This window comes from Ranitomeya variabilis, chromosome 5 (genome assembly GCF_051348905.1).
Source record: "Ranitomeya variabilis isolate aRanVar5 chromosome 5, aRanVar5.hap1, whole genome shotgun sequence".
In the NCBI taxonomy this organism is placed as follows: domain Eukaryota; kingdom Metazoa; phylum Chordata; class Amphibia; order Anura; family Dendrobatidae; genus Ranitomeya; species Ranitomeya variabilis.
The window spans coordinates 220613097-220638201 of NC_135236.1; the positions used below are offsets into that span (position 1 = coordinate 220613097).

Here is a 25105-nt window from a genome sequence, read left to right on the forward strand (position 1 = left end):
GGCTACGTTCACATTTGCATTGTGCGGTGCAGCGTCGGCGACGCAACGCACAACGCAAATGTAAACGCATGCACAACGCAGCGTTTTATGACGCATGCGTCCACTTTTGCATGGTTTTTGGCACAGAAAAAACTGCATCATGCAGTGTCCTCTGCGCCCTGACACATGCACCACAGTGACGCATGCGTCACAAAACGCAAGTGCAACGCATGTCCATGCGCCCCCCCATGTTAGATATAGGGGCGCATGACGCAACGCTAATGTGAATGTAGCCTAAAGGGGGGGGGGGGATCGGCAGCGCTGGTGGAGCAGGGTCACAGGGGGTGTTCGGTGGTCCGGCGATGATGTGAATCCCATCCCAGACTGGTGCAACAGTATTCGGTGCTGCTCAGTGGTCCGGGTGCTCCGCCGACATTTTGTGAAAGCCTGGAGCCCCCACACATCCATTGCTGCAATTCGGTGGTCTCCAGGAAATTGGCATTGCTGAGATCTTATTCGGCGCATGTGCCACCTCCGGTGGCCATTTTCCGGGAGGCCACAGCATTGCAGCAATGGAAGTGTGGGGGCTCCGGGCTTAAACAAAATGTCAGCGGAGCCCACACAACATAGAGCGCTGCCGAATACTGCCGCACCAGATTGGGATGGGAGTCGTATTATCGCCCTGATGTGTTGGACCACCGAACGCCCCCTCTTCCCAGCCCAGGGCCAGCAGAATCACCCGACTGCTGCTGCCGCCACACTACTGGTAAGTACATTCTGACTATAAGATGCACCCCCATTTTTCCCCAAAAATGTTTTGGTAAAAAAGTGCGTCTTATAGTCCAAAAAATACAATAATAAAACTAAAATATTGAATAAAAGAGTAATCTTTAAATGAATTTGTCAGAAACCTTTTTGCTCATAAAATATCCTCATCGTCTTCTCTACTTTATTTTAAGGACATGATTTGGAAAGTGAATATTGTTTGCTGCTGAATTATGTAAACAGGCAGTCTTGAACATCACATTTGCTGTATGAAATTATCATTTTGGTTAGGGAGAGGACACCAATTCCTATACCCTTCCTGACACCATTCTGGCTTGATTGACATGCCAGAGGTGATCTATAGTATCATAAGCTTGTTCTAAATCCTGTGCATGTGCTTCTGTTTAATTTCCCGCCTTGTGCTGTAAAACTGGAAACTTTCAGCTAGTCTGCAGTAGAATTACTGATGTAAGTACTCCTAGGTATACTGCATGTGCCTGGGAATTAGAAGACCATGCATAGGATTTAGAATGGACTTGTGCATGGTTGTCGGTTGATCACATCTTTTAGGATCTTCTAAAAAATAATTGTTGGTCAGTAGTGCATGCCCTTGAGTAAATAGGGAATGTGATGCTGACCGTTACATAAACTTGTATTGCAGGAAAGGAAGATAGATGATCTCCCGGACAATCATTCTTATGGAAACGTTCACGATAATTGCATCATTTAGTAAAGCAGGGCCGATTGATTTACTGGCCAAATCATATCTTTGATTGGTGTTCATTACAGAAAATGCATCTACTGCATACAACTGCTGAAGCTGAATAAAAAATTGCTAACTGAAGTCAATGAATGCTAAACAAAAAAAAATGTGTTTTTTATCTTGTAATATGAAAATTGTTTAATTTATTTTTTTCTTAAATCCCAAAGAATACATATGAAATTTCCAGCCGGAAAAATGAAGCAGATGAAGTAAAAATGGCATTTGAAAGCCGAGCAAAAAGTTTGTTGCAAGAAAATGAAGAACTGAAACAGAAGATACAAAAGCTAGAATTCAGAATAACCGATCTTCACCAGAAGATCAATGAACTCAATGAAGACAATGACAGAATTAAAGAGAGGCTCAAGAAAACAGAAGTGAGTAAAAAAGCAATAAATTGGGTCAGTGAGAACACTGTCAATCCTGGCAGTACAATACAAGCACACTGAAGAGGAAAATACATTAAAATTGATGTTTGATCATTGATTTTATAAATTTGGATAATGGAACCCACAGTCCAAGTAAGTTTCAGTGCATCAATACTGGGAGAAGCTCTCCCATGAGGATTTTTATTTTTACTAAATCTTTCTTAATGCGTATGTAGTGTAGTATTTGTTTTAATGTACTTGTCTATCCCCATGTTCTCCATGATCCAGCGCTGTTCTGCTTCTCTTTTCAGTGACCTCACCGCCTTGAGACTCTCTGGCTCGCTCCTTAGGATTATAATGTAAAAGCCAATTCTGGCTTGCCCAGAGCGTAGTATGGCTGAGAGTCTGCAGAGCAGTGACTTCACTGAGAAGAGGAGCAGATTGGTGCTGAAGCCCTGAGAAGGTGGCGGTCGGTGAGTACATTAACAAACTTATACTACATTACATAAACATTTACACAGATTTAGTAAAAAAAAAAAATCATGAGAGGGCTTCTTTAATTAATTAGATATTTCTGTAACTCTAAAAATAAGCTACAATTTGGTAATGTCTATCATACTGGTGCAAAGTGGGTAAGTTACTCAAACCTACCTATCAGATTCCAACTCTGTTTACTTCCTTAAAAGGGTTGTTCCGCAAATACTGTCCAATGTATTTAATAGATTTTCGAATAACAAGATGTTCCGCAATTGGATTTGTAAAAAAAAAAAAGTTCCTGTGCTGAGATAATCTTATTCTTATAAATGTGCCCCTGCTGTGTACTGTGTAATGTCTGTGTCTGACTGTACAGGGACATGGTCTGCATACACCACATCTCCTGGATACGGGAAGAACCAAAAGAGAGTAGTTAGACAGGACATCATAGGATCACTGTTGATGATTTCTGTGAGGTGAAACATGTTTTTTAAACAGGCAGGGAAATGCTTTACCTCACAGAAAGCAGCATCTGCCCTGCCATGCTGTCCTGTCTGTATATTCTCTTTATATTCGTTTCCTTCTTTGGCCAAGAGATGTGGTATGTGCGGCCCATTAATCATTTTTACTCCAGAAAAAAGTCACAAATGGTGACACTTATGATTATGCATTATTCATTATTTATTTTTAAATTAACTTTACTTTGTTTCATTTTTTTTTTTTTTGAGGGCATTTTAAACTCATTCATAATTTGTGACTTTTTTTGAAATGTCGTAATTTTTCCACAATTGTACTACAGTACCCTAGAGGATTAGAAAATATTTTTATTTTTGGATACAATTGAAGACTAATGTTATTTTAAAGAATACTATGATTTTTTTGCTCTAAAATGAGTTAACCAAAAGAAAAAAAGAACATTTTTGATTTTGCACAAAATTTATCAACCTGTTTATTCTATTATGAAGAATTTGGTTCAAACATCAACCAATGAAGCACACAAAAGTAATATCGCATAAAAAAAACTGCAAGTGATGAATCTGGACTATAATTTTTTTTTTTTTTTTGCAACTTTACATTACACAAACACTTTGACTTTCCAAACAAGTTTTCTGACTTCATGAATTCTCCATTATAATTTGTGATTACGAGAACATTTCTTAATACAGTTTTTAAGCTATGAAGGGAAAAAAAATTGGGCAAAGAGATGGAAAAGTAGTAAGATAAACATTACCTGTTGAATCCCCTGCTGTTGCTCTGCTGATCCCTGCTAGTCTTTGTTTACTTCACTGCATAGATCATTAGCCAAATTTCACACATGACCGCTGCAGCCAGTTGCACTAAAGTCCATGATTGTCTGCAGCTGACGTATGGTATTATTATTATTATTATTTATATAGCACCATTAATTCCATGGTGCTGTACATGAGAAGGGTTTACATACAGAATTATAGGTATCGTTTACAGTAAACAAATTTACAATGACAGACTGGTACAGCGGGGAGAGGATCCTGTCCTTGCGGACTTAAATTCTATGGGATAATGGGGAAGAGACAAAAGGTCTGGGGTGCAGCAGCTCTGGTGGTGGTGAGGCGGCAGAATGGTTATTGCAGGCTGTAGGCTTTCCTGAAGAGATGGGTTTTCGGGTTCCGTCTGAAGGATCCGAGGGTGGTGGATAATCGGATGTGTTGAGGCGTGGAATTCCAGGGGATGGGGGATATTCGGGAGAAATCTTTGAGGCTTTTGTGTGAGAAACGAATAAGTGTGGAGGAGAGTAGGAGGTCTTGGGAGGATCGAAGATTACGTGAGGGTTGATATTGGAAGATTAGTTCAGAGATATAGAGAGGGGACAGGTTGTAGACGGCTTTGTATAGATCTGTGTTAGTAGTTTGAACTGGATTCGATGGGGAATTGGGAGCCAGTGGAGGGATTTTCAGAGGGGAGAAACAGGGGAGTAGCGAGGAGAGAGGTGGATTAGCCAGGCAGCAGAGTTGAGGACACACTGGAGTAGTGCAAGATAGTTAGCGGGGAGGCTACAGAGGAGGGTGTTGCAGTAATCGAGGCGGGAGATGACGAGGGCATGCACAGAGTTTTAGAAGATTGAGGGATGAGGAAAGGACGGTTTCTGGCAATATTTTTGAGTTTGAGGCGACAGGAGGTGGCAAAAGTTTGGACGTGCATTTTTAAGGACAGGGCAGAGTCGAAAGTTACTCCGAGGCCGCGGATTTCAGGTGCAGGAGAGAGCGTGATGCCGTTTACCATAATAGATAGATCGGGTAGGGGAGATGCGCGAGATGGAGGAAAGATGATGAGTTCGGTTTAGTCTACATTGAGATTTAGGAAGTGAGAGTTGAAGAAGGAGGATATGGCTGATAGACACTTCGGGATTCTGGACAGCAGAGAGGTGACATCTGAGCCAGAGAGGTAGATCTGAGTGTCACCAGCATACAGGTGGCAGTGGAAGCCATGGGACTTTGAGTTGTCCTAGGCCAAGGGTATAGATGGAAAAAAGTAAGGGCCCAAGGACAGAGCCTTGAGGGACTCCTACAGAGAGATGCAGGATTTAGAGGTAGTGTGGGAGTGGGAACGCTAAATGTTCGGTCGGAAAGGTATGAGGCAATCCAGGACAGGGCAATGTCTTTGATGCCAAGGGAAGAGAGAATTTGCAGCAGTAGGCAGTGGTCGACTTGTGTCGAAAGTAGAGGACAGGTTGAGAAGGAGGAGGTATATGGCTTGTCATCAGTGCCGCGAAGTACACAATGAAAAACCAAACTGGAGCAACAGCGCTGACACAGCAGGGACATCTGTCTTTTTCTTTTTTTGTTTCGACTCCATTCTCTTTTTACCTTGTCCACTTTTTCCACAATTTGGAAAACGCTATTACGTTCCTGATAAACTTTGCAATTACCATTGGATAAAAATCAGGTTAAAGCACTATAAAGGGCTGAGCAGTTTTATGCACCTTCCAGAGATGTCTGTAAACCGTAGAGGTCCTTTGACCGTGTTTTTCTCAGATGTAAGAAATTTGCTTACTTCTGTTGTGTAATGTGTGTGTAATTATTATACAAAATAACTTACTAATATTTGCTGCTGTTTATTATAGAAAGAAAAGCAGCAACTGTCTGAAGCTTTGGATGAAGCCAAAGAACAAGAGAGAGAAGCTCTCGAAATTTCTAGGGGGCTGGAAAACCAACTTGAAGACACAAAGGTCAATAATGTATTTAAATACGTAAAAACACTTTTATGTAAAAAAAAAACAAGGCTTTTGAGTCATATGGTAACATAACTTCATTGTCAAGAGTTTTGACTCATAGAAAAGAGTCATCTCTATGTCCCATTAGGGCATACAAACAGGTGTTGTCTACTTATGACCACTCCTTTTAAGGAGGAGCTATCATCAGAAAATGACTTATTGTTTAAATTATGCTTTTGTGTTGAATTTTTTATTATTATTATTTGCCAAGGGTGATACTGGAGAGATCACACAGATCCCATCTCTGCCACCAATTTGTCAGGGGACGCGACTCCGCTGCCTCCAACCATCATGACAATTATGCAACTGACTGATAAGTGATGGACGAGGCCACAGCTGCTTCCACTTCTAGGCCAGTTATTGGAGAACTCAGTGAGCAAACGGTATATACACCTCTGATTCCAACACATGGAATATATATATATATATATATATGTGTGTGTGTCTATAGATATATATATATATATATATATATATATATATATATATATATATATATATATATATATATATATATATGTCCAAAAATCAGAGGCAGCACACCATTCTGGATAGTTATGAAGGTATTCAAATTTAATAGCCCATAATGGCAATGTTTCGGCCCGTGGAGAGCCTTTCTCAAGCATATATCTGTATGTGTATGTGTATATATCTATCAGGGCCGGCGTCAGCACCCGGGCAAGTGCCGGGGCCCTGAGCAGGCAGGGGGCCCACTCGCCGTCGGGGACACTGGCGCGTTATAGTGCCGGCCCCCACGAGTGGACCCCCCGCCTGCTCCGGGCCCCGGCACTTGCGATACTTACCTCTCTCGGTTCCAGCGCTGCAGCGTCTTCCATCCTCTGACTGTGACTTTCAGGTCAGAGGGCGCGATGATGTCACCGGTGCGCGCCCTCTGCCTGAGCAGTCGCAGCACAGAGAGCAGGAAGACGCCGACAGTGAGGAGTCCAGAGCAGAGCAGCGTCAAGCAACGAGAGGTGAGTATTTCATTTTTATTTTTTTTTATATATATTTGGAGCAGTATATGGGGACCATCAGAAGGGGCCCATATATGGATCATTATATGGGGCTAATTCTATATGGAGTATCTTATGGGGCCAATTCTATAGGGAGCATTATATGGGGCCAATTTAATATGGAGCATCTTATGGGGCCAATTAAATATGGAGCAGTATATGGGGCCAATTACATATGGAGCAGTATATGGGGCCAATAATATATGAAGCATCGTATGGGACTAATTATATATGGAGCATTATATGGGGCCCATTATACATGGAGCATCTTATGGGGCCAATTATTTTTGGAGCATGATATGGTTCCCATTCTGTAAGAAGTATTATATGGGGCCCATTCTGTATGGAGCATCCTATGGGGCCCATTCTGTATGGAGCAATATATGGGACTCAGGATACTGTATGGGGCCGATCATATACTGTATGGAGCATTATATGAGGCCCATTATATATGGAGCAATAGATGGGGCCCATCATATACTGTATGGAGAATTATATGAGGCTCATTATTCTGTATGGAGCATAATATTGGGCTCATTATTCTGTTTGGAGCAATATGGGGCTCATTATTCTGTATAGAGGACTATGTGGTGCCAATTATACTGTATGGAGCACTATATGGGGCTCATTATTCTGTATAGGGGACTATACTGTCCGGTTTCTGAGCTAATGTAGAATGCACAATAGATATCACTCATGTAATGTAAGAAGTAAGTGAAATCTTTGGCCTTGTACTATACCTATATTTCTCTGCCGTATCCGTGCATTATGAATTGTGGTATGTGTTAAAGGGGCCCACCCGGACTCTTTCGCCCAGGGCCCATGAAAGCCTGGAGCCGGCCCTGATATGTAGATATATATACTGTGTGTGATTTTTTATATATATATATATATATATATATATATATATATATATATATATATATATATATATATATATATATTTTATTATATATACACCTTGGTACGGTCACTGCCAGCTCCCCAGCAGTAGCAAAAGGAACTACTAGCTGTCACCAACAGTAGTTTACTCAGGCCTGTTGGACACATGCCACAGCTCACGTAGTAGCATCATATGGCTTCAGGGGTGTGGCTTAGAGAGCAAGAAGACTAGAGCTATTAAATTTTATATATTTAAACTGGGAACGTAGTGTTTGTAAAAAAAAAAAAATATATATATATATATATATATATATATATATATATATATATATATATATATATATATATATATATATATATATATATATATATATATATATATATATATAGTTATATATATATATAGTTATATATATATAGTTATATATATATAGTTATATATATATAGTTATATATATATATATAGTTATATATATATAGTTATATATATATAGTTATATATATATATAGTTATATATATATATAGTTATATATATAGTTATATATATATATATATATATATATATATATAGTTATATATAGTTATATATAGTGGTGCAGTGACCCACGTTACAGCCAGGGGGCGCTGTGTGTGCGCTGCAAGATGCGCTTGGGGGCATAACTGTGATGAGACAGTCCGGCAGGAGTGTAAATGGCCGGTGTGTGTTGCAGAGGAAGACACTCTGTTCTGTCAGTCTGACGTTAGGTTGGTGTCCTGGGACCTGTAGTCCCACAAATAGTTGTGTAGTTCTAATGGGAGACTGGCAGGGCTAGTTATGAGAGATGGGAGGGTCAAACTAGCCCCACACACACACCCACACTCCCACCCAGGGGAGTGGTTACACCTAGATAATGTGACCAGGGTGTGGGTCACATGGTCAGACTGCATGGATCTATGTGCAAGGTCCTGGCCGGTCGGTGTTGGAGTCTCTTGGTATGGAGAAGTCCTGGAAGCACCTGAGACCGTGGACCTAGTGGACGGACAGTGTTGGAGTCTCCTGGCAGTGGAGATGTCCTGGAAGCACTGAAGAGTGAGTCCTGCAATAGCCTGTGTGTTGGATTGTCCTGAAGTGGGCTGGAGTCCTGGAAGCACTGCTGAGGCTATGGACTGAATGCTCGAGGGTGTTGCATTGTCCTGGTATGCACTGGAGTCTTGCAAGCACCTGGTAAGTGTGAGTCCTGGAATGGTCAGGGTGTTGGATTGTCCTGGGATGGACTGGAGTCCTGCAAGCACCTGGTAAGATCATGGACTGATGGCCTGTGTGTTGGAGGTGCCTGTGATTGGCCTTCCTTGAAGTGCATGGAAAGGCTGCATCTACAGAGCCTGAGACGGTTTCTGTGTTGGGGAAGCTACAGTTCCTACTGTGGGTCTGGACTTTCCCAGTGAGGCAGTTTCCCTGTGAACCAGCACTGGCAGGAGTCAGTGTGTGGAGCCGGAGCTCCTGAGAGGTAACCCCTGGTATGGGAAAAAACCTGTAATATACGGCAGAGACGTATCTGTCATTGGAACAGACTGTCGGTGGGTAATATGTTCCGTTGATGCATACAATGAACTGTAAGGAACTGTGCGCTAACATATGACAGTTGCTGAACTGTGCACTCACCTGATGACTGAAGAGATAAGGCGTGACTATTGAATGCTTTGTAAAGCCACACGTGTTAAAGTAACAGACTATGTGTTAGCTGGTGATGTGTAACCTAGCTTACGGTGCGGTTTATGACGCTTTAATAAACCGGAATGGACTTAATTTGAGTGAGATATCGTGCTTGTATGCGTTATTCCCATGCAAAGCTACAATATATTTATATGTATGTATGTATGCTCCTAGCATTGTGATGGTATGTTCACCCACCCAGTCCACCCAGCTCTCCTGCTGTCTGTCTGTGAAGTGCACATAGTACATCACCCAGCTTTGCGCATAGACTTTCCTCTGCTCCTAGCATTGTGATGGTATGTTCACCCACCCAGTCCACCCAGCTCTCCTGCTGTCTGTCTGTGAAGTGCACATAGTACATCACCCAGCTTTGCTCATAGACTTTCCTCTGCTCCTAGCATTGTGATGGTATGCCTTTCAGCTAACCCCCAACTTACCCTGTGATATTTATGACCTTGTTTACTTAGTCTTGATTGTATGCATCTGGTCCACCCTTAATTCTCTGACCAAGATGAGCAGAGACCACTCCTCTCTGCTCCACACCTGAACGCACTTAGTTTTCCATATATTGCATAGCACAAGTCTGCTAGACTTCAGTCTGCAGTGTGATTTCTAGAAGTGTGTTCTAAAAGTGTGGATTACATTAGAATTAAAACCTGAATTGAAACTGAAGGTAACTGGCCAGTCACTGCAAACAATGTTTCTGTTTGTTGTCACTTTTACCCCTATAATCTTTCACTTTCTGCTACCTCCCCCAATCCCCACACCAAGTAAGGAACTGTTCATCTCCTCTTCAATCCTCCCCATCCATCTCACCTCCTCCTCAGAACTGTTCCTTAACATACAATCCTCTGTCTCAAAACACAGGCAGCCCCCTCATGCCCTCTCCTGCTCCCACCTGCTAACACTATCTCTGCTCCTTCTCACTGCTGGTGATATCTCTCCAAATCCTGGTCCTCCCCACCACATTCCCACAGTCATTTCTACCTCCCATCCACGCTCCATCACGAACTTCCGTAACCTCTCTAACCTTATACCAATTCGCCCAGCCCCCGCTTCCCCAGTCCCACTAACAGGAGCTCTGTGGAACGCTCGCTCTGTATGTAACAAGCTTTCCTACATCCATGATCTTTTTGTTACTACCAAACTTTCCTTCCTCGCCATCACCGAAACCTGGCTCACCCCTTCTGACACAGCCTCTCCTGCTGCACTCTCTTACGGTGGCTTCCACCTTTCTCACACACCCCGCCCCAGCAGCAAGCATGGTGGAGGAGTTGGTTTTCTCCTGTCAGATAACTGCTCCTTCACCCCAATCCCACTGCCACCCTCTGTTACCCTCCCTTCCTTTGAGGTGCACTCTGTGCGCATCTACTCCCCCTCCAACCTCCAACTGGCTGTCATTTACCGCCCCCCAGGGCCAGCCACCATCTTCTTTGACCACTTCACCACCTGGCTACTTCATTTCCTTTCTGCAGACATCCCCACTATCATCATGGGCGATTTCAACATCCCCATTGACACTTCCCTCTCAGCTGCCACTAAACTTCTATCTCTCTCTTCCTCCTTCGGCCTCACTCAATGGTCTTCTGCAGCCACTCACAAAGATGGTCACACACTGGACCTCATCTTCACCCGCCTCTGCTCCCTATCTAACCTCTCTAACTCACCTCTTCCTCTCTCTGACCACAACCTTCTCACATTCTCATCTCTCTCCACTCCATGTCTAGAGTCCCCACCCCACAAACTTTCACACCCTCGCAGAAATCTTAAACATCTTGACCTACATTCATTCTCTGAATCCCTCCTCCCTCTCACAGACATAAGTTCCATACACAATGCGGATGACGCTGCCGCTCTATATAACACCACAATAGCTGTAGCTTTGGAATCTGTTGCCCCACTTACACATACCAAAGCTCGCAAAATCAACAGACAGCCCTGGCACACCAGCCTGACCAAAGAACTGAGGCGAGCTTCCAGGGCTGCTGAGCGCAGATGGAAAAGATCCCACTCCATCGACCACTTAATCGCATTCAAACAGTCCCTCACTACTTTCAAGACCGCACTCGCCACAGCTAAACAAACCTACTTCTCATCTCTCATATCCTCCCTGTCTCACAACCCTAAACAGTTATTCAACACCTTCAATTCTCTCCTCCGTCCCCCAGCACCTCCTCCCTCCCCACTTATCTCTGCTGAAGACTTTGCCTCATTCTTCAAGCAGAAGATTGATAACATCAGAGACAGTTTTGTTCAACAAGCCCCAGAACCCTTCCTCCCAACTTCCCTACCCTCCACCTCCAAAACCAACTACTCCACCATTACAGAAGATCAACTCGCCACTCTACTCTCAAGATCGCATCTCACCACCTGTGCACTTGACCCGCTCCCATCCCACCTCATCCCAAACCTCACCACAATCTTCATCCCAACCCTAACCCATCTCTTCAACCTATCACTAACAACTGGTGTTTTCCCCTCAAGCTTTAAACATGCCTCCATCACACCTATCCTCAAAAAGCCCTCTCTTGACCCATCCTCTGTATCTAGCTATCGCCCTATATCACTTCTCCCCTATGCCTCAAAACTACTGGAACAACACGTCTACCTTGAACTGTCCTCCCATCTCTCTTCTTGCTCCCTCTTTGACCGCTTACAATCTGGCTTCCGGTCACACCATTCCACTGAAACTGCCCTAACCAAGGTCACCAACGACCTCTTAACCGTCAAGAGCAAGCGACACTACTCTGTTCTCCTCCTCCTAGACCTGTCGGCTGCCTTTGACACAGTGGACCATTCCCTATTATTACAGACCCTCTCATCCCTTGGCATCACAGACTTGGCCCTATCCTGGATCTCATCATACCTAACAGACCGGACATTCAGCGTCTCCCACTCACACACCACCTCCTCACCTCGCCCCCTATCTGTCGGAGTCCCACAAGGTTCAGTCCTTGGGCCCCTGCTCTTCTCCATTTATACCTTTGGCCTGGGATAGCTCATAGAATCTCATGGCTTTCAGTATCACCTCTATGCTGATGACACACAGATCTACATCTCTGGACCAGATATCACCTCCCTACTAACCAGAATCCCTCAATGTCTGTCCACTATTTCATCCTTCTTCTCCGCTAGATTTCTGAAACTTAACATGGACAAAACAGAATTCATCATCTTTCCCCCATCTCACGTGACCCCCCCAACAAACCTATCCATTACAGTAAATGGCTGCCCACTCTCCCCAGTCCCACAAGCTCGCTGCCTCGGGGTTATCCTTGACGCTGATCTCTCCTTCAAACCACATATCCAAGCCCTTTCCACTTCCTGCCGACTTCAACTCAAAAATATTGCCCGAATCCGTTCATTCCTCAACCAAGAATCTGCAAAAACCCTAGTCCATGCCCTCATCATCTCTCGCCTTGACTACTGCAACCTCCTGCTCTGTGGCCTCCCCTCAAACACTCTCACACCCCTCCAATCTATTCTAAACTCTGCTGCCCGACTAATCCACCTGTCCCCCCGCTATTCTCCGGCCTCTCCCCTCTGTCAATCCCTTCACTGGCTCCCCATTGCCCAGAGACTCCAGTACAAAACCCTAACCATGACGTACAAAGCCATCCACAACCTGTCTCCTCCTTACATCTGTGACCTCATCTCCCGGTACTTTCCTACACGCAACCTCCGATCCTCACAAGATCTCCTTCCCTACTCCCCTCTTATCTCCTCTTCCCACAATCGTATACAAGATTTCTCTCGCGTATCACCCCTACTCTGGAACCCTCTACCACAACACATCAGACTCTCGCCCACCATCGAAACCTTCAAAAAGAATCTGAAGACCCACCTCTTCCGACAAGCCTACAACCTGCAGTAACCACCGATCGACCAAACCGCTACCAGCTCTACCCTCACCTACTGTATTCTCACCCATCCCTTGTAGATTGTGAGCCTTCGCGGGCAGGGTCCTCTCTCCTACTGTACCAGTTATGACTTGTATTGTTCAAGATTATTGTACTTGTTTTTATTATGTATACCCCTCCTCACTTGTAAAGCGCCATGGAATAAATGGCGCTATAACAATAAATAATAATAATAATAATAATAATAATGTATGTACGTACGTACGCACGCACACACATACAAAGATTTTACAAAATAGGAACAAAACAATGCTGTATATACAATTACATAAAATAAAAAGGAATAATGAAAGAGAAGTACTAAACCTGATGTTGCAGGAATGGTTCTTTTCTTTATGGAGGGAAGCGCTCCGATTAGCAAAATGGAACACTCACAGAGAACTGCGTCTTCCAGAACTTAACAATGACAGAAACCCCAATTATGATTTTTTATTAGATCAAAGTTATGCCCACATGCCACTCCTTGAGGAGCTCACATGGGATGTGCTAAGTTTTTTTGGAATTTTATGAGATCCCAAACTTTAACAATCGCTTCACCCCTGGAAGTCCTAGGCTTTAGATATTATCACCATTCTATCTTTCTATAGAGATCAAACATTGCATGAATAGCATCAACTGACCCGATATTAAGTTGAAGGTGTTCAGCCGGCCTTGCAGTGATGTGAGTGAATGCGTTGTGCTCGTCTCTTCGCTACAACACCGAAAGTATATTTTCCATAAATATTGGATCGAAGCAAATCTCAATATTCATCACTGACCGCTGGCTCCAGAGAGTCTGAGATAATTCCTTTGAGCGGAGGAAGCCGCTGTACTTCTCGGAGTATACGAATCCTAGACTTGTTGGCTGGTGCTCATCAGATCCCTTGTTGTAATTACTTGTTCATGGCAGGAGGCCCTACTTCAATGAGGTTGAAGTGTTAGATCTTTTTCACTTCTCCAGTTATAATTAGTCCCATATGTTCAATGTGAGGTTGATATTTCCCCTCTCCGGAGGTGTTTTATGGGTTTTACAATTTTTCTCTGACAATATTATTTGGCAATTTGTTTTTTGCTTTTTTTCATATCATAATCATTATATAAAATAAAAATTGGTAATCTTGCAATATTCACACTGGCTATATATATATATATATATATATATATATAATTTTTTTTTTAAGCTTTCTCATTGTTACAGAAAGCAACACATAAGCAGCAATGAGCACGCTTTGACCACTACTTTTTGTAATAAAGCGTCTAATGGGTGTGTTAGAAGGTCTTTGTGAAGGGAGGGGAAGCAGGGTCAGCTGTGACTGCCTATAGTGAATTGTAGATCCTGTGTTATCAGCTGTGTATTGATGTGTCATTTTAAACCTGGCTATTCAAAGAATCTGTTGAATACTCTGCCTGGAATTACAGAAAGTGTGAGACTACAAGAGCTTGAGTGGCCAGAAGATTGCAAGATTAATTGTTTTGTTGTTTCTATAAAAAAAAGAAGATACCTTGGCAAAAATATTTTAAAAATTCACATAACACAAAAACTTGTAAGCCATTTTCTGATGATGGCTTCCCTTAGAATTTCTTCTCTGGAAAAGCCATATGCCTAAAAACGTCTAATAAAACCTGGACTAAATAAATACTTGAGAATTGCATGTATATTGTCTAAATCATCAAAACATATATAAACAAATAATCGAGTACATTTTTTTTGTGCTGCAACTATCATTTACAGAAATACTATGATAGGGTTCATTACCCAATTTTGCATTTTATCTGGAAGAAAATTGATTTGGAAGTGGTGTCCAAACTGTGCATTGTTGGCACATATTTATCATATTTCTTGCTTTTGAATACAGAGGGTGAGGGGAGCCTAAACAGTGAGCACACTTCTCCATTGTGGTTTTGACGGATAGCTCTCGTCCCCATGTTATTCTATTGGGCTGTGCACATGTCCGATTTTTTTTTTTTTCGTGGACCGAGTCCATCCAAATAAAGAATTGCAGCATGCATGATTTGCCTCTGATGGCACTTGCCCATTCACCATTCAAATCTATGGGTACGTGGAAAAAATCAGACTGCACTCTGATGACATCACACTGACATTCTAGAGAAGGTGGAGAAACTTTTTTTTTTTTCTTCTCTCTAACTCCGAAAAATAGGATCACACGCTGATCACACTCTGATCACACCCTGATCACTCCTTGATCACTCCCTGATCACTCCTTGATCACTCCCTGATCACTCCTTGATCACTCCCTGATCACTCCCTGATCCCACCCTGATCAGAGTGTGATTAGCATAATCAGACTGATTTTCTTGGATGTGGAGGAAATGGTCATCTGTGCCTGGTCTAACTCTGAGTTTTTTTGTTTGTGAATTTCAGAGAAGCCTTACTAGGATCAGCCATGAACATCAGCAGCTATCTGAAAGGCTAAAAGATGAATCTAACCAGAAAGAACAACTAAGAAACCTGAAAAATGAAATGGAGAATGAGCGATGGCAGCTGGATAAGACCATTGAGAGATTACAGAAAGAGGTATCTTCTAAATATTGATTTTATTTTTTTTTTTAAAAAGCATTTGCTTTATGTAGAGAACACACAAGCTGCACAATATATTCAGTGCAATTCTTTTATCCTGGCATCTTGTAATCTAGCAGAACACTGAGCAAGGATAAACCACAATATAATAGTCAGCAACACTGACTTTCTAATAATGGTAGATGGTGTCATCCTCGCTGGACTTGCGCCAAGTTATCAGTAGTACATATAGTATGGAGATCACACTCGAAATAAACAGTAAGGCTGTGTTTTGGCTTCTGTGAACTTTGAGAAATGTTGCATAAGTGAATAAAGGATTGCTACTTATTTGGAGTGCTCTCTACATCTCCATATGGTAGTAATTTATTTTTGCATTCAATACATTAGAAAACAACATCATAAAGTTGTCCGATTCCAAGTTGGAATGTGTAATTATTAACTGATTTTAAGACCTGATGTACATTTTATGCGTAGTACCATGACAGTGTTATTCTTTAATCTTACAAAAAGCACCATTAAGTTTCTTCTATGGCCACTCTGATTGGCTATCATTATGATGCCATGTGCACTCTTCACCGTAAACCATTTGGATTCGGCTACTTTCACACTAGCGTAGTACGACGCACGTCGCAATGCACCAACGCATACTGTGCAAGCGCCGCACAACGGGGGCAACGGATGCTGTTTTTCAATGCATCCGCTGCCCCATTGAGAGGTGCGGGATTGCAGGATGCGTTTTTTCTACAAAACGACGCATAGCGACGTGCAGTGCACGACGCTAGTAAGTAGCCTTAGAGAATGGTCTGCAAACAGATTAGGTATTTTGTGGACTCCAAAAGTACACTCGCTACAGCTCGTGATGGATACCGTAATTGGATTTCCGTAACATAGTCTTCTACTGTATCAAATAGATTTTAGAGCATAGTATACAAGGCAATAGCTTGTTTTAGTGTGTATGAATATATATGAAGTTATACAAGATCTCAGAAAATTAAGTTTTTCAGTGGTAATTTGCCTTTCTCTCACATTTATGAAAATTAAATGCATAGTATACATTATTTGTTCAACTTTTTGAAAATTATATATCAAATACCTACATTTCTAACAGTGTTTAAAGGATATCTGCAAAATGTTTGAAAGGAGGCTTTTCTGTTAAGGGTCTGTTCACACTGAATTTATTTAGGAGTTTTTGGAGCAGAAACTCTCCATAATCCTCCACAAAAACTCAACTCCTAAAGATTAACAGAAAAGTGGACAGCCCACATTTTATTGTAGTGCTTTTCTACTTTTCTTTTTAGTTCAAATAATTTAATTACAAGCTTTAGCTTCAAAGATCCGTTCTGCAACCTAATTGTGAATCTACATTGAACAGCTGCTTCACTGCTCTATTTTTGAGCTGTTCATGAAGATGAGTTTTCTTTTGGTTATTCATTAACAATTTGGGTTGTTCCCAAATTACTGTGAATGGCTTGAACTGAACACTTTGCATTCTATGATCTCTGTGCAACTCCTGTAACAAATGCCTTGTTTTTTTTGTCCCTGTGAAGGCAAATTAAACCAAAGTGCCTTGTTTTTCTCTTATGTCCTTATTATACAGTAATGCCACTTTACTAAGAGGTGTCTTCAAAGGAGCTAAGGTGAATTATACTGAGTGGCGTACTTGGATAAACATTAAGATGTGGCAATGAGACGCAGAATGGCAGCAGTTAGAAAATGTGGTCAGTTAAATGGTGCTTTGTATGCAGCTGCAGAAAACTTCTCCAATATAATATTAACAAAGTTAACAAAGCGGTAACTTGGACATGTAGATCTAACCTTCAGAAGAATCGTCCTCATTCTCAACAGAAGAAAAGTAAAACAAATTAGCACTCTTTATTTTACATTATTCAGTGCTACATGGAGCATGACCTTCTCACAGCCATGTCTGTTCTCTTTTATGAAGCCTTTTTTTTAATCTTTTTTTACATTTATAGCAAATTGTATAAACTGAATCCATCCATAGAATTTCTAACAGATAAATAACATTAGATCAGGCATACCCTTTTTTTTAAACCATTGTCATATAAATAATTAGAGGGTGCACCATTTTCCTTGTAGTGATTCAGTAGCAATTTATTCACCCCTGACTAAGCATTCGCGAAACATGCGTCTTGTGTGTTTGGTGGGTGAGCCCATTTCATCTTGGCTGCCAGGATTTGTGTTATTATTTCCTTATATTATTTGACGTTTTACTTCAATACAATTTCCCCATGGCATGCTACTCTTATTTCCATTGTGCATATGTCATTATGAATTGATTATGTTTTATCCTTTCTACTTGGATTATTACTTACAGGGGTTATTTTCCCTTTGGTTTACCCACCAACATGTGTTAATTGTGTCCTCTGTGTTGACAACTAGCGCTATAAACTTTTTTTTTTTTGTCTTTTAATAGATTTTTGCAATAAAAGCGATTTGATAGATTTTTTTTTTTCCTGTCCTGTACTTTTCTCATTATTGGCTTCTCCAGTAGCCACTTATTCAGCAGCGCTATTCCACGATTACCATTCACAGCACTCCATGTCCCAAATTGGGCTTAAAGTTTTGTTTCCCTGAGAAAGGCGCACACACACACTAGCCTACCTGAGTATCTGTGTGTTTAAAGTATGATGGTGCATTGGGGTGAGGAGATAATTGTGATCAAGCACTTGCACGAATGCTCGTTTGCCATTATCTGCATATCAAAATGTGCCTGTCATCACGCAAAAAATGAGCAAAATGTTTATCAGGTGATCAGATCTCGGCAAATAAAAAATTATTTGCAGCACATCGCCCAATGTAAACAGGGAATGTGCTGCTCGGATATCATTCTGTCTTTGTTCAATGACTTGTGTAAATGAACACCAATCAACTCGTATAAATGGCACATTTTATGAGTCAAAATCAGCATATCCGAATGCACCATCATAGGAAACCCAGTGAAATACAAACCTGTTGCAGATTTGATCCTTGCTGGGATTGGAACCCAGTACTACAAGGCTACTGTGCAAACCGCCATTCTATAGTGCACCATGTACCAGTATTAGTAAACTGTCCTCGCAAACACAGTAAAACTTCATGACAGACATTCCAATAATTATCGTTGTGGGGAATTTCAGCAGCTCCATACTTTTGTTTGCAGTCTAGTCGGCAAACTAATGAGGCAGCATTGGGGGGGCACAGCATTGGAATTCCTTATTTCTCACAACGTCGCTCATTGTTCCTTTTGTCTAACCATTTTTCTTGCCTAAATTCTGTTAGCTGGTAAATATATCCCTTGCAACATTGTACACTGGCATAGCCAAATAAATATTGTTTTATTTGTTATAACATTTTAAAAAAGAAGTTGCTTAATTATCCATTTCCCTTTCCTGCAGACATATTTTTCCATCCATTACTCATTAAGTAATGCACAGGTTCCATTTAATTCCAGCACGAACTGGTCTGTAGCCGCTGGAGTGCAGACCTTTACTGGAATGTCCTTTGAAATGTGTGTACTGATATCATGCAGAAATCCAGCCGGGTTGTTAATCATTATGTCTGAGTTCAGCGTGCAGTCCCACCGCCTGTTTTGACATTGTCTCGTTGGTCATGAGCTCTGTTTAAAGTTATTTGGATCACAGACCTAACTAGTTGCAGAATTCACTTTCCTTTTGTCAAGGTCATTAGCAATGAGGGTTGATTTAAAGGGCCGGTCACATGTAAATTCATGTTTTATATATGTAATTAGGGCTTGTTTACGCATAAGCATTTGTAGACCATATTCTCTTTTTTGGGGGGGAGTGGGAGGCAAAAAAAATGCTGGGCCACTGACCAAGGAAAAAGTTGTAGCTTTTTTTTTTTAAGAAACGTTTTTCTTTGTTCCTCGATGATGAAGTATTCCTATTTTTTAGTAAAGTGAAATTAATACATTGCAAAAAAATTACCAAACTCTTTTTGAAGTTGCAGAATACAAACGATGGCCCCATGCACTGTTGTGTAATTATAAGAGTATATAATATAATGTTACATATCACTGTATGCCTCTATGAAAAATGGTACCATGTGCTATACAGTGTTGAACAAGTGGTATACTGGTCAATGTTTGGCCTAAAGGGCTCTTTTTTGACATAAGTCTGGTCGGTAAGTCGGAAAAATCACATGAAATCTCATGAAATCTTTTTTTTATTCACACAGAGCTTTTGGTTTTATCATGTGATTTCTGTTGCCCTTTACAGATAGACTAGTAAACCGGAAGAAATGAGAGCCAACAAATCCACTGTGGATCATAAAAAATCCATAATTCCATCTTGGAAGTAGGCTTCTATTCAGTGAGAGATCACATTTAAATATTGCTGTTGTCAGTAGTGTAGTCATGTAAAAAAATACATAAAAACCTATGATTTAACTCAAAGCAAGTATCCCGCTATCCAAAGTGGATCCCATTTCCATAGACTTCAGTGTTTTAAAAAAGCGGATCCAGCAAAGATCAGTTATTTAAAAACGGACTAAAAAGTTGTCTGCACAACATTTTTACCAGCTGATTGCTGCTGGATTCATTCTAACTGATGATTACTGAACATGTGAACATAGCCTTAAGGTACCGTCACACTAAGCGACTTTGCAGCGAGAACGACGACGATCCGTGACGTTGCAGCGTCCTGGATAGCGATCTCGTTGTGTTTGACACGCAGCAGCGATCTGGATCCCGCTGTGATATTGCTGGTCAGAGCTAGAAGTCCAGAACTTTATTTTGTCGCTGATCACCCGCTGTCATCGCTGGATCGGTGTGTGTGACGCCGATCCAGCGATGTGTTCACTTGTAAGCAGGGTAAATATCGGGTTAATAAGCGCAGGGCCGCGCTTAGTAACCCGATATTTACCCTGGTTACCATTGTAAAAGTAAAAAAAAACAGTACATACTCACCTTCTGATGTCTGTCACGTCCCCCGCCGGCAGCTTCCCTGCACTGAATGTGTCAGCGCCGGCCGGCCGTAAAGCAGAGCACAGCGGTGACGTCACCGCTGCTGCCGGCGCTGACACATTCAGTGCAGGAAGCTCTCGGCAGAAGCGCGTAACCCTGTGGACGCCGGGGGACGTGACAGACATCAGAATGTGAGTATGTAGTGTTTTTTTTTTACTTTTACAATGGTAACCAGGGTAAATATCGGGTTACTAAGCGCGGCCCTGCACTTAGTAACCCGATGTTTACCCTGGTTACCCGGGTGCTGCTGGGGGACTTCGGCATCGTTGAAGACAGTTTCAACGATGCCGAAGTCGTTCCCCTGATCGTTGGTTGCTGGAGAGAGCTGTCTGTGTGACAGCTCCCCAGCGACCACACAACGACTTGCCAACGATCGCATCGCTGGTCGTGATCGTTGGTAAGTCGTTTAGTGTAACGGTACCCTTAGACTGCAAATAACACTTCCTTATCTGCTAGTCCAACATTGAGCCATCAGATGGATACATGCTTGTGGCCAGTTCACTTCTGAGGAGGCTCCTTTGGTTCAAAAAGGTGGGCTACAATGGTTCTTCTACAAAGTGTTATTGCAGCCTTATTCTGAATTGCCGTTGAATTATAAGGAGGCCATAGTGGCCACATGGAAGTCAGAAAGAAATATGTTCCCTAGATCCTGATTAAAAGTTACTTCTCCATACGTTATCCTTAAAGGATATGTACAGTTAAAACCAGCCCATCAAATAAAACATCAATTCATGTAACCCCATCGGATTCGCCTCATCGGTCTTTCTTTGCACTATGTCACATAATATATGCAATTGATGTTCTATTTGATGGGCTGGTATTTCTTTCTTCTGTGCTCAAAATGGTCTTCTTACTGGGCTACAACAGCGCTTTGGAGATGGACCATTACAGCTGTGTGAGCTGACCCCTTTAGAACTAAAGTGGCCTCTATAGAAGTCCATAATCTATAGTAGCTTCTATAGAAATCCATCTGAAGGAGCCAAGTTGGATTAGGAGGGAAGGAAGCATTATTAATTTGTTAAAAAGTGTGTGAAGGGATGAATTACCCGGTTAAAGAGAAGTGTTCCTGACAATTAGTGGTAAGTTGGTAAGTGAAAAGGAAGACTGTTGTTGTGGGAGATTATGGTTAACTACTCATCAATATACTTGCCAACACTAGCTTCAAGCCTTTGGTTGTGTTCAGCTCTGTAGTCTTGTATTTTTGGGGGTCCTGGATTCAAATCTCACAATGGGCAACATCTGTAAAGCGATGCAGATTATTTTGGCGCTATAATATATATAGGCCAAATTAAATAAAAAATAATGAGCTTTTATTTGTAGGTGTCAGAACATGTTCAGTTTTCCCGGATGTCCACAGTTGAGCTTCAAAAGCAGTTTGATGAACATAAAGAGAAAAATCGTAAGGAAAATAGTGAAATGCAAAGACAGCTTAAAGATAAAATCCTGGAGGTAGAAAGGTGCAACCAGACTATCAGAAAACTGCAAGCCGAGGTAAGAAGAGCACTTATGTTACACTGACTGGGACACTATGCTTGGGTACTCTTTGCCCTGCTGTAGCAGTGGTACAGATTCTGAGGTTGCACAATATTCTCCTTACTTTGTCAAAGTGTATTTCTTCAAAAATCCTTCAAAAAGAAAGTTTATCAGAAGAAATGTTGAAAAGATCTATGGTGAATCATTTCCTTACAGACCCTAAACAAAATGTTGCACTACACATGTTCTGTTGACATTTCCCCCTTTAATTTTTTGGATGTGAAGAAAACATTGAAATTCTGGCTTTGGAAGCCTATTTTACAGCAAACAAGATCTTCATGACAAACTGCTCCTGAAAATCTAAGGGGTCATGTCATTAGATTTTTCTCCCTTATCAAACTGTAATCGTGTTTTTGGGTAACATTTACTATGTAATTTAACATTTCAAGAGATATCCCATCTTGTACATCCATACAATACCCAAAGGATATGTCCGGATTGTATAATGTTTGCAGGTCCCACCAATGAGACCAGCACTTATCTCAAGATTGCGGACGTGACACACTGCTGTGTGGAAATGAGGTCTGAATTATCATGTATATGTATGGAAAATCTGACCACCTTACTGCTGTCACCAAAAATCAATGGAATACATGTTCTGCCTTAGTTGCCCTATTATTTTAATGTAATCATCATTTTTTTCACTAAGGCAGACTTGGACCATATACGGACAACTGCACTTGCATCTATAAGGTCAATTAAAAAGCAGTCAAAACGTCCACTGAATGCAAATATACAAACACTTTATTAGAAAATACACATAAAACGCAGGTATGCAGCATGGCAGGCAACAAATTCCCCTACATAAGCCCGCACACACATCTCAGACAAGGACCGGATTAAGGTGCACATATATAGTACGAAATTATACAAAGCCTGTATTCAGTATACAATTGCGTCATACAATGATGTAAAGGACGCCCATCATCAACATATGTGACTATATATAATACAATACATACCACAATGGCGAGTCACAATGTTCGTGTACACCAATCCCGTCCACCCCAGCACACAATGGGGCACCGTTCTCAAGATACAGGTGCATCTCACAAAATTAGAATATTATCAAAAAGTTCATTTATTTCAGTTCTTCAATGCAAAAAGTGAAATTCATATATTATATAGAGTCTTTACAAACAGAGTGATGTATTTCAAATGTTTATTTCTGTTAATGTTGATGATTATGGCTTACAGACAATGAAAACTCAAACGTGATTATCTCAGTAATTTAGAATACTTTATAACACCAGCTTGAAAAAATTATTTTAAAATCCGAAATGTTGGCCTACTGATATGTATATTCAGTAAATGCACTCAATACTTGGTCGGGGCTCCTTTGGTATCAATTACTGCATCAATGCAGACTGGCATGGAGGCGATCAGCCTGTGGCAATGCTGAGGTGTTATGGAAGCCCAGGTTGCTTTTATAGCAGTATTCAGCTCATCTGCATTGTGGGGTCTGGTGTCTCTCATCTTCCTCTTTACAATACCCTATAGAATTTCTATGGGGTTAAGGTCAGGCGAGTTTGCTGGCCAATCAAGTACAGTGATACAGTTGTTTTTAAACCAGGTATTGGTACTTTTGGCAGTGTGGACAGGTGCCAACTCCTGCTGGAGAATGAAATTTCCATCTCCAAAAAGCTTGTCGGCAGAGGGAAGCATTAAGGGCTCTAAAATTTCCTGGTAGACTTCTGTGCTGAATTTGATCTTGATAAAACAGTGTACCTATACCAGCAGATGACATGGCTCCCCAAACCATCGCGGATTATGGAAACTTCACTTGACCTCAAGCAGCTTGGATTGTCTGTCTCTCCACTCTTCCTCCAGACTCTGGGATCTTGATTTCCAAGGTCTAGTGTGAAGTATCCACAATCAATGATGGTTTCGGGAGCCAAGTCATCTTCTGGTGTAGGTCCACTGTGTTTTATCAAGACCAAAGTCAGCGCAGCCATATACCAGGACATTTTAAACCACGTCAAGCTTCCCTCTGTCGACAAGCTTATTGGAGATGGAAATTTCAATCTGCAGCAGGACTTCGCACCTGTCCACACTACCAAAAGTACCAATTACTGGTTTAAAAACAACAGTATCACTGTGCTTGATTGGCAAGCAAACTGGCCTGACCTTAACCCCATAGACAATCTATGGGGTATTGTCAAGAGGAAGATGAGACACCAGTCCCAACAATGCAGACTAGCTGATGGCTGCTATCAAAGCAACCTGGGCTTCCATAACACCTCAGCAGTGCCACAGGCTGATCAACTACATGCCACGCCGCATTGATGCAGTAATTGATGACAAAGGAGCCCCAACCAAGTATTGAGTGCATTTACTGAACATACATTCCAGTAGGCCAACGTTTCGGATTTTAAAATGATGTTTCAAACTGGTGTTATAAAGTATTCTAATTTACTGAGATGATGACTTTTGGGTTTTCATTGGTTGTAAGCCATAATCAACAACATTAACAGAAATAAACACTTGAAATGCATCACTCTGTTTGTAATGACTCTATCTAATATATGAGTTTCACTTTTTGTATTGAAGAACTGAAATAAATGAACTTTTTGATGACATTCTAATTTTGTGTGATGCACCTGTAGTTGATGGTCCAGTTGTTCGGATGTGCATTTGTTGAACGTTTATGGCAAATTCAGGATGTGTCATAAATGGATGATGTAGGAATATCCTTCTAATGCAGTTGGGAGCATTGTTTTACATAAGATATAACAAATGATTATTTTGGACCTTTTAGAGACCTAATCAAAAGACCAAATATATGTTGAGCAAACATACGTTTAATAGGGTTGAAATGCTTTTGTAACAGTGTAATGTCCCTTTTCTGCCATATGGATGAATAAACAACTTGTGAAAATTCATATTGGGGATGTTTATTTTTCTTTATATTTGACATGTAATCCTCAACTTTATTTTTTTTTTCAAGATTGTATGAAGTTAATATAAT

At 41.3% G+C, this 25105-nt stretch overlaps 1 protein-coding gene across 3 annotated transcripts in view; it reads left to right on the top strand.

Annotated features, from left to right (window-relative positions):
- The window catches only part of CGNL1 (cingulin like 1), a 156097-nt gene that overhangs the window by 106525 nt on the left and 24467 nt on the right, over window positions 1–25105 (top strand). For all 3 annotated transcript variants that reach the window (XM_077263817.1, XM_077263818.1, XM_077263819.1), the window contains exons 9-12: window positions 1675–1881; window positions 5447–5551; window positions 15468–15620; window positions 21925–22095. In XM_077263817.1, the coding sequence (XP_077119932.1) occupies window positions 1675–1881; window positions 5447–5551; window positions 15468–15620; window positions 21925–22095 (636 nt within the window). The remainder of the gene's footprint in view (window positions 1–1674; window positions 1882–5446; window positions 5552–15467; window positions 15621–21924; window positions 22096–25105) is intronic.